The sequence below is a fragment of the Caloenas nicobarica genome, chromosome 14, assembly GCF_036013445.1.
Source record: "Caloenas nicobarica isolate bCalNic1 chromosome 14, bCalNic1.hap1, whole genome shotgun sequence".
Classification (NCBI taxonomy): Eukaryota; Metazoa; Chordata; class Aves; order Columbiformes; family Columbidae; genus Caloenas; species Caloenas nicobarica.
Genome location: NC_088258.1, coordinates 8205536 through 8216809, shown reverse-complemented (window position 1 = coordinate 8216809; position 11274 = coordinate 8205536). Strand labels below are relative to the sequence as shown.

Sequence of the window (11274 nt, the reverse complement as noted above, 5' to 3'; positions counted from 1 at the left end):
TTGCCCTACATGCTCCTGGGACACAGAAGCAGTAGGCAAATCCACAGAGTCCTATTTGCAAGAGTTGTCGATTAGATTCCCATTAAAATCAGCAGTAAGACTCTTTGGGCCTAATTTCATTTTTTTTTTAAAAAGCCCTATGATAGGAGCTAGGTGGTATTATTAGGATTTCACAAGATTTGTAGTGATGTGGATGGCACACAGTTGGATGGGAGTTCTGTTCATTCTGATCCATTGCAAGATAAAGGCCAGGCCTTTGAAATAAGTCTCTCTATGTAATGTTCTATTTTCACTCACTCTTGCTCAGTGGCTGATAATGGCTAAAAACCAAAGGAAACTGGGAACTGAAGTCAGCAGGAAATCCCAATATTAAAAAAAAAATTGCAGCCATTGGGGAGTAAAGTATATATTTTAATAATAAAATGCGAGTGTTTTGACTTGCATACTCTCAGTCATCTAACTGGCATAGTGCTGCCACACCTCGATTTATCCAGTGTTTCTGGGGCTTGTCTGAAGGGAGTTCAATTGAGAGAACGTAGTTGGTTGAGTGGCCAGTAGTGGATAAGACACCTCTTCTTTCACTTGTCTTGTACACAGGGCATGAATAGATGTTTGTATGAGAAAATTTGGAACTTTCTCCAGGTTTCAGCCAAATTATGGGCAAAGGATCATAAAGGATTTTTGGAAGTGATTCTCCAATTACCAAGGTTTCTCTATCCCATCGTGCACCTTCCAAAAAGAGGCCTCTTACATAAGCCCCATCTTCTGGAATTTTCTCCATGGTGTGTTCCTGTTTCATCACCTAGAATGATTAAACCATTGCTTCACTTTATTTTTATCTGGATTATAGTAAATCTTATAAGTGACAGTCTGAAATTACTCCTTTAAATAAAATGCCTTTCCATTTGAAAAGTGTTCCTTGCTGCCCCAGCATGTTTCAAGCTGTTCAAGAAAAACAAAATTCCTCTGCATTTTCTTACCTCAAATTCAAATCCAATATGGTCGATTGGGACTGTGTATTTTCTGGCATAGTTTTGTAAAACACCCGTCAAAAAAGACTGAGTGAAGAAGAATCCTGAGAGCCAAAAGACTGTGGGTGGCCCATTGTTGACCCAATCCTGAATATGGAGAGAAAAAACAAATGTAAGAAAAAATACATTCTATGGCTTCACTGTGCCAATTCACTAGAAAAGGGACGTCTTTTCACTCAATACACTCAAACAGCATGAGATCCAAACCTTGACGGGACCCTCTGGATACTAACACTAGCTCTACATTTTTCAGAGACAACAAATCACAGAAGTTATGTATGATGACAACAAAAATAATCACTTATTCTGAAACAACCAGAACTCAATGCTACTGAGAAAGAAATTTCAGAAAGTAGCATAAGCATATTTTGGTAAGTCTAGATACTAGTCAGAAAAAAAAAAAAAAAGCACTCACTACAGCCAATACATCAGATCCTAGTAGAGGAAATCATTCCAGTACAAAGATGCCAGACAAAGAGATCTTGGACCAGCATCTTTGTTGGATATCACGAAGGCAGTAGGAAAAACAAGGCAAGGGCAGAATGTCCCCACACTACGCAAAGCCATCTGGAGTCAAAAAAAGCCCATATGATACTCTGATCCTGCAAACAGGAAACTCTGCAGTTTATACAAAACTTTCTGATACTTCTTTCTAGGTTTCTCTTCCTCCGATTTGTATGGGGTTCCACTACATCTCAGTACCTCAGCTATTTAAGGTATATCTGAAACTTTAAGTAATTTAAAGAGAGTGATAAGAGTGCAAGGGAAATAATGGAAGGGTGAATAAAGAATAAAATAGCTTGTTCAAAAAGTGTGCGGAAGTGGTGTCAATTTTATTTAACTTGAAAGAGATTTACAGTCACATATATAAAAATTAAATAGTGCCTGTTACACCCTGTTTCTAAAGCATTCTCACACCTGGTTCAGTGTCCTTTGAGCAGGGAAGTCATTAAGGCATCAACGCAAAGTAAAATGAACCTTCTAGAAACAGAAAAAATGGAAACTACCCAATGCAGCATTGAATTAGCACCAAAGGATTATACTCTCAACTCACGCTGCTGAGCAATTGGCCAGCTAATTCCAGTGCTGTCAATGCAGTATATATTTGGTCTTAAGTATGTGCAAGTAGTTCACGATCTGCTGCTATAAGGGTTTTGCTGACTGAGGACAGTACCAATACATATTTTACCCATTCAGCTTTCAACTACTGAGCCCTTAGACCTGTCAGTCTCAGTGTAGCATACCTGGAAGAAGACCAAACGGCAGAGGAGATCAGACACGTAACTTCCCAGTGGCTTCAGTGATGGATAGGATTTGGCAGCCCACATTGATGGCACTTTTCCCACTAGCACGCTGTTGAAGACATCTTCAAGTTCAGATGACATCAACACTTGGCCTTTAATGGCTTTGCCCAAATTAATGAGGCTGCTCCGAACAACTTCAGTAAGCCTTAAGATAAAAAAAGAAATAGTCATCTCATTATTTACTCCTTACTATCTGGCTAAAGACCCCTGAGTCCCACTTGAATGAAGTGCCAGTCAAAGCTGGTAAATGTCCTGTGAGAAATTCCTTCTCACCTGTAGTTATCAAAACTCTTACTTAACTTCATAAAAGCAAACAAAGAAAAAACACAGAGAAATGAAAGGAAGTGAAAAATTCCCATTCCAGACAAGGGGAATCAAGTGACAAGACTTTTAAAGACTGTAACACTAATTAACATCATGTGCTGTGATTATTGGGGTCTGGGTATGGCTTAAAAAGAAGGAAGTAGGCTGCCCTACCACAACACAACAAACTCAAATCTGATTTAAGTTCATAGTCCAAGAATATTGGTACTATTTCTATATTCAGGCAGTGAGCTGCAGCTTTCAAGTCTTTTTAAAAGGTTAATCCAAAGCAGAACCTATAATGTTGATAACAATGTATTGTAAAAGGCTTATAAGTGTTTAAAGCTTCTGAGTGACTAGTGCTGATGAACACCAGCATGTTTCTGTATTAGTGATGCTACACAAAACACTGAACCGTACCTGTTAAATCTAATTAGTTCTTGCCTAAGAACTGTATTCATGGACTCTTCATAAAGTACTGGGTATATCTTCATAACGTGGTTCATATCGAAGCCACTTGGCAGTTTGGACAGGATGTCCTGCGCCAAATCTTGAACAGTTTCCTGAAATCACAAGTTTGCAGGGAATGAGGAATTTCCCCTTTTTTTTTTTTCACCTGTTTTTATTCACTCCCAGTGCCACAGTCACGCAAAGAGAAGTGTTGGATTACTCCGACACCTAGGGCATGACAGGAGAAGGCACCTTTCCAGAGTGCAAGTTGATCTTTCTTCCCCAGTTACCTGAGGGGACTTGCCACCTCCCCCTGCTTCTCTAGGCAAAGTCAAGAGCACTCCATTGAAAAGCTGGTTAGTCTCCTGGTTATCCTTGGTAATGTCTGCATTTTCATGAAGTCCAAACACTTCAGGGTGTGTTGTAATTGGTAAACTTCGTAGATATTCAATGTAAGACTGTAAAAGACACATTTAGATACCAGAAATCATGCAATGATATATTAACAAATGATCAGTAAACCCAACTTGGACAGAAACTTCCCATTTACAATCAAACACATCCAGGAATCAACTTAGTCCACAGAGATAAATATAAAAGTTTTGAATGGTTCAAAGACTCACTGAAGAGTTGTTCTTACCACCCTCATGTAAGTAGCCAGAGAAAGCAAGAGCAAGGAATGGACATCAGAAATACACAAGGTCAGAGTCACGGAAGTGGGTAGGATGCCAAATGTATCACCCCTGTAACTTCAGGCTACACAAATAGGTGGGATTTGAGCACATTTGTGCTCAAAAAAAAAAAAAAAGGGGGGGGGGAAGGGGATGAAAATTGAATACATACCTGCCATTCCCTCTCCTCATCCTGGTCACTGCTTTCAAGGCAAAAGTGGTTGCAAGAGGGTACAGAAGTACGCTGTAAATTCCTGGAGCCTAACTCCTATTGCCTTTCCAGAACTGTACTGGAAACCTGCACAGGGTGGCTTTTTCATCAACAAACCTCAGAATACGGGCTGACGCTACATCTCCATTGGAGTGTGTTAGATAGTAATTATCAATTAATCTTTCATATATGAGATATATTCTGGCATGGTTTTGTGATATTAAGTTTTTTATTTTCTATTTGTTGTATTCAGCATATCAAAGAACAGTATAGATAAGGTCTTTCCCAGTAACTCTGAGAGAATTTACCTCTGTTATCATCTCACCTCATATGGACCATGTGGTGGTATGTAGTAGTCATCTCCAGGTGCAAGCATATACTTTTCTTGTTCTATATCCTTGCTATAGACTACGGAAAGAAGGGACAGAAGGAGACGCCTGTCTTTATCATCTGTTACTCTGCCTCCGTAGTTACATTCCCCTGGGAAAGGACAGAGAAAACCAGGATGAAAAATTGAAAGTTAATGAACAAATCAGGTTTAAGGAACACTATGAGTTAGTTTGAGAAACTGCTACTCATGCCAGAGTAATCTTATGTTTTAAAAGACAGCTCTTTTCCTTGAAATTCTTGTTAGTAAGAATTTTTAAGACTTTCAAAATCTGAACAGTGCTATACAGCTCATCCTTGTCTTCTTCCTTTCATGCAGATTTAACCCGATTATGTATGCATACAGTAGAAAACAAGGGCTCACGAATACACAATATCCCTGTGAGATGAAGCTGGAGGGATTTAAGTAATGGGCAAGCAATGAGCGGAGGTTTGCACTGATATAAAGTACAGAAAACAGCTAAAAGCTCATAGTTATTACTTTAAACCTGACTCCCTCAATTCTTTTTCATAAATCTAATAATAATATCAGCAAAAATCAGGAATGATCTTCATAAGGTTGACAAAGGAGGTGCCAAGAAGCAGCTCTTTCTGGAGAAAGAGAACTGAATAGTCACAGCAACCAAGTTATTTACACAGGTCAACACCTCCTGCTTTAAACTGATGAGTGTTATCACATCCTCTGGTAAACTGACAATGCTTACTGTGTGAGGACCACATTGATCAGCTAAGGTGAAACAGAGGCCAGTGATGTTTTTATTTGACACATACGAAACAAACACCAGGAGGTTTGCTGGACCATTAGTAGTTCTTCTAGCTATCTATGAGCCTAGACAGGAATGTCACCTGAAGGTTTGTGATCCAACTTGTGTGTTCGGAAGGCCAAGAAGGTAAACCTGACTGGAATCCACTCCGTTTGTCAAACATTCATCAGTTTGTCGCTGCACCTGCTGAAAGTGCCCAGCAAATCAACGCGTTAGAGGGTGCAACGCCTGTACCTGTTAGATATGTCAGAGCTTCAAATGGGACTTCTTCATATTCATTCAGGAACATCTGGATCTGTCGCATACTGATTCTGAGGTCAGATTCGTTGAACTCATATGGAATATTCCAACCTGTTTGATTCAGAAAAGATATGCAGGGCAATGGTGCACTGTACTGATGACCATGCTCAGAAAATTATGGTACTGTACTATACTATACTGCTACCACAGAGCTGAAGATAACAGCTGCAGACAGTACCGAGAAGCAGCCCAGGGGTTTACCAGGCTGTTTATTGCACAAGGGAGAATATCACTGTGTAACAATATTGTATCCTAAGGTGCTATTACCATCATTCTATATAATGAAAACATAAGCACAGGCATTTTGGCATTGCACACTCCTGAAAAATCACATTTTACCTGACGTAGAACACAGACCCACTCAGCCAATCTGTTGCTCTCTGGAGATGATGATAATAGGAGTCTCGATTCATTGATTGATTTTAATTTTTAATCAATCTGCCCATCTATTAATGCTGTTTGTATATGACGTTCAGAGTAACAGCACAATAAAAAACAACCAGAACACTTCAGATAACAGAATCCTTCAAAAAACCTATACTCCTAGTGCAAACCCAAAAATAGCGCTATTGCTGCAACTCTCCTTCTTCCCCCAGACAGCTGGTCACATTAAGCAGTAGATGTTGCTTTTGAAAATGACCTGTCACTTAAAAAATATATTTTTTTACTCTAAAGCAATAAATTATTATCTTCATTCTGGCATCTGCCTATTAAAACAAGGACAATGGCTTTCAGTCGAAGTATAACATTTCATAGCAGTTACTGTTAGAACAAAGGCAGATTCAGTCACAGTGGAAGACCAAGAACTTCACGTACACCAATGGAAAGTTTAAAAATGGAAACTATAATTCCATACATTTCTGCATTTTATGAAAAGCTTTGGAATTTTATATAGATTTCTAAGTATTCTGAGATTACAGAAAAAGCTCAAGCACAAATCTTACCGATCTATATATTTGCATTGCTGTGTTATGAACAACACACTGCAGCTACCTAAATTTCAGTTTCACACCAAGTAAACACATGCGTTAGCTTTGCTAAAACAAAGTATACACATAAATAACAAAAGCAGAATTGAAGAAGACACTTTTAATTATGAAAATTTAAAATGGAACTAGATTTGATGGATAAATTACTGTAGTTAGTAAGTATTAATAATTTAGAAAGCTATAATTTAAAGTAACTACCTATATTTACTTGGAAAACTGGTACTTTCTGGTTCTCCCCCAGGGTAACACTTGCAGTAGCTTCAAGAGTAGCTTTGCCTGAATAAGAATCCCTGCAAGTAACAGCTTTTAAACTTTATCGTGTTCTGTGCAATACAGATTACACTCTTGTAATATTTCTAACAACAATACTGCCTTTTTACAGAGAGGCTCCAATACTGCATTTCAAAACTACTAATCTTTTTGAAACAACATGCAAAATAATCTAAATCTTACCCAGGGGGCCAAAGTTTCTCCTTTCCTGCACAATAGCATGAAAAAAGCAAAGGCCAAACAGCAGTTTTTGCCACATTTCTGGCTTTTCGCAACCGCTAAAGAACACCGGGTTGGAGATGGGGTCGTTAAGGTAGGATCGAAGAAGGTTCGCTCTAACTCCTTTTGGAGGCTCATTCGTCATTTTGATGCCATTCTGGAGGATACTAACAGGAAACATTTCTGATGGATAACTAGTTAACCACAACCTGAAAAGAATTTTTAAAAGCACATTATAAAAAAAAATCATAAATATTGACAAATCCTCAAAATTGATCTGCAGAAGACTAAGTTTTATTACTTGCTTAACTATAATGATAACATCTAAATTTGTTCTAAAATGCAAGCATAAAGTAGATTATACCGGACAGGTATGTCCTAATTATGTATCTTTATTTTATTGCTACACATAAACGATATAAATGTTATACTTAGTTGTTCACACAAAAGAAGTTTCATTTATTTTTACTAGTGTCTTCAGCAAACAAGAGAAAAATATTAAGACTCCTACCTGAACTTATCATTGGTGTTCTCAGGCACTATAACTTCCTCACAGATTTTTTCCAAAGCAGGCATCCAGCTAGTTGCAAGATGGCAGTTTTGTAACACTACCCAGGTTCCATCAGTAATAGCCTGATGAATCATTTTTGCTGCTATTGGGCCCTGTCCCTGTCCAAGCGAAATAGTTTGGATGCTTGAGCCTCCCATGCCAACGTCATCAGCAAATTTCAGCAAACCTATGATGGCAAGTTTCAAACATGCAAACAAAGTCTATTAGAAAGTAGATCTATGTTATATTCATAATTTTTATAATGCAACTAAGGGGGCAAAAGTCAACAAATATTTTACTCAATTGAAGAAAACCCCCCCACCTCAACAACCCAGAAGTAGTACCAAGTGCTGTATCAGTCACTGTGTTCCTGAGGCATATATATTAAACTTTAGGTGTATAAAGTAATACTAAAATAAACTACCAAAACCCACTAGCCAAGTTAAATGCCTGGCTTCTCCTTTAGCCCCAAGGGCTCAGTTCCAGCCTGCACTACAGCTCTCTACTTTCTCTGTTGCATGTGTACAATTGTTTATGGGGGCTGAGCTGTACTTTGGATCTTTAGATCTGGTTAAAAATAACCCTCCAGATCTGCCATCAAAACCAGTACCTCCTCGAAATACATCGTCAAGGCATGGCTCCATATTACAATTCTTTTGGCAGAAAACCAGGTTTAAAAATAATCTGGGTGGTTATTTTTTAAAGGACATTTAACAGATGTGGTTTTAACTGTGGTCATATACACCATTTAATTAGTATCTGAGAGGGTAGAAATTTTCCAAAGAAGGGTTTGTAACAAAGACTGGGGCAAATCCCAAATACCCTTTGAAATAATTGTAACACAAGCATATTATATATTATAAAATGTTTTGGATGTTACAAGCTATTAGATCCCTAAATTGCTGCTCAGAGACTTAAACATTTCATCACCACTACATTCATTCCACCCTCCAGCAATTTTACTATCATTGTATAACAAGGGCAGATACAAATGTTTGATATTCTATCATTGCTGTATTGTGCTTTAAAGACATATTAAAGATCAAGGGGTCTACACTATTACCAGTTAGTCACATTCAGTGACATTTAACCAGATAAAGAAAGATATTTTAATACCAATCTCACCTGCCATAGGATCAGCACCTGGTGATAACACAAAAATCAAAGGGGCACAACAATTTGAATCATTGTAACTTCTTCCAAGATCAAAAGTAGGTGGTTCAATAAATGTTCTTCCCATATTTTCCACAATGAACTCCTGCACTGCTGGAATAATTTTGTCAGGCCTCAAACATCGGAGAATAACCATGCGATCTAACCCCACCAGTGTGCTCCACGTATCTGGGAAGGCTTCTTCATGGGGTCTTACGGAGTCATATATTAGTTTCCACTTTGAAAAATTCTCTCTTACATGTTCCATTAGTCCATGGAGGTGTGTCAGACTAGATGCACGTACAAGCTCAGCCCACGATTTGTCAGATAGCCAGTGTGGAGCTGGATTGGGGTGAGGATTATCAAGAGCAACACCTCCTGTTAGGAGGAAACGCCAAACCTCATCATCTATTTGGTCTTTTCCCTTCATAATGCCTATTGTCAGAAGGAAGGAGAATAATAGCTTATCCTTTTCAAACAGTGAACGACAAACATTATTGTAGATGCTTATTGTGAAATGCTTGGTTATGTTTTTGATTCTCTCTTCTAAATCTTCACTCTTTTCACTTTTAGCAATAGATTGAACATACAAGTTAATGAACCAAATCAATGAATACTGGTACATAGGTTCAATGTTTGCCAGATCAGAGATGCAGAAGAAGACAACAGCTGAATGAACGGCAACTGGCTTGTACCCCATGCGAGTAGAGTCTATATGCATCTCGGTTACAGAGGCAATTTTTTGCTTTTCAGAGATTTCTTCAGATAATTCTTTGGATGAAGACAAAATATTAACTGCTGTTTCATCTTCTAAGATGTTTCCTTCTGAATGGGAAAGGATCTCCAGGATTTTATCTTCTATTTCCTTTAGTTGTTTCTTGTTGGCTGCACTTTCTATAATCAGTTTATTTTTCTTTTCTTCTAGGTCAGGCTTTTCCTCTGCAGCTACAATTCCAAGAAGTTGGTCCTGAAGACCCAAAGGTGTAATCATGAAGTTGAGTAGACAAACTTTCACAGCCACCTCAGGAAGATAATGAGGATTTCTTAAGCGAGTTGTCATATAAAACCTGAAATCTCTTGAATATTCGATTATATTTTCTCCTAATTTCATGTATTCTACTCCTTGTTGTTTGAATGTTAGCTTTAATAAAATGGGTTCTATGAAAGCATCTAGTTCTTCACCAATATTTTCTAGCAAGACTGGTGTTCCAAGCTGAATAGCATTTTCTAATGTCCTCACATAATTTGTGTCAGATAATTTGATAACTGACAGCCTGTTAGTTTTTTCCATATTTTTTACCCACTTGTTAGCTTGCCTTTGAGGATCTATCATTAAAGCCCATCTTCTTGAGTTAGAAACAATTATGCCATTGTCAATGGAAAAAGAATCAATTGGCAATCCAGCAATCTGCCATGCACGGATTTTGACTGGATCCCCCAATGTATTGCTCAAGCTAAAATCACTGGAGCACGGTATGTTCTTTTCATTGCACAGGACCTGCCACTGATTTTGACATTTTAGGCGGTAATCTACAGTAAAGGCTCCCAAATAAGCCACAGTTCCTGATGATAACAACACATCTCCTATGAGGTCTATGTACCGGATTCCTAATAATCGTGCAGCTTCTGTCCACCTATCTTTCTCTCCACCAAGACCACTAATTAGCTGTTCAGCTCTCATGATTTTTTGTGAACAGAGTTCAATATTATTTTCTAATTCTCTCTTCCGGTCAATCATGTTGTCCAAATCATCATTCAAAGCTTGGAGGCGATCAACTACCTCCTTAAGTTCTGCTTGTTTTATTTTTAGCTTCTGCATTTGAACATCCAGTACTTCTTCTGCAGCTCTCAAACGTTCACGCTTTGGGGCAACCACTTTTGCAACACGGTCATACACCTCCATGGCTCGCACCCACTTGCATAGTCCTTCACAGGCAGATGAGACATTTTTTATGACAGCTGGCTGAAAATCTGGATGATCAATAAATCTCTCTCTAATTCTCTTCATTACAGCGGGAGGAATATTATCCTTGTCATACATCTTCAAGCTCTCAAGGAATTTCATATCTCCAAGAAGTTTTCTAGATGGCCCCCAGTAGTCTTCTATCATTTTACCTATATTGCAAATAATACTGAAATCAGGCTTAAAACATGCATGTTCAAACTGAAAAAAATACTTGAGACATAATATGAAGAATTAACATCAATGATTTTGCAACAGAATTTTACTATGCAACCACTGTTAACTAGTTTGGGAAAGTCATTACCTAAAGAAATTCTGATAGGAAATTTGGCATTGCTAACCTATGTCATATTTATTAATTCCCTATTCATTCTAAATCAATCAAGCAAAATAAGGGAAACAAATTACTATACAGTCTTTCTTAGCATAGTTTATTAGATAAATCGGTAACTTTGCAAAAGCATTCCTTCCTAATCTAGGTAAGATAGTTTTGGATTAAAGACATTTATAGAATTCTTATTTTTGGTTATGAAGGGTTGAACTGTGGGGGCATAAAGTAGAAGAAAAGTGAAAGAAAAAAGGTCTCCTTCCTTTCCTACCTTGCAAATCCAGTGCAATCCCACAATAACAACATAACCCACACAGAAAGAGCTCATTAGAGTAATCACCTATGGCAGGGATATAGCTAGAATTCTGTCTGTCTGTATAAC

At 38.0% G+C, this 11274-nt stretch overlaps 1 protein-coding gene across 1 annotated transcript in view; it reads right to left on the bottom strand.

The window, feature by feature from the left end:
• Positions 1–294: 294 nt before the first annotated feature.
• Positions 295–11274, bottom strand: part of DNAH3 (dynein axonemal heavy chain 3) — a 60149-nt gene continuing 49169 nt past the window's right edge. The window contains exons 52-61 of the mRNA XM_065644775.1: positions 8575–10716; positions 7411–7636; positions 6864–7108; positions 5356–5472; positions 4296–4450; positions 3379–3546; positions 3059–3201; positions 2276–2480; positions 981–1118; positions 295–802 (exon numbers count right to left, since the gene is read on the bottom strand). Of these exons, the coding sequence (XP_065500847.1) occupies positions 449–802; positions 981–1118; positions 2276–2480; positions 3059–3201; positions 3379–3546; positions 4296–4450; positions 5356–5472; positions 6864–7108; positions 7411–7636; positions 8575–10716 (3893 nt within the window). The 3' untranslated portion in view covers positions 295–448. The remainder of the gene's footprint in view (positions 803–980; positions 1119–2275; positions 2481–3058; positions 3202–3378; positions 3547–4295; positions 4451–5355; positions 5473–6863; positions 7109–7410; positions 7637–8574; positions 10717–11274) is intronic.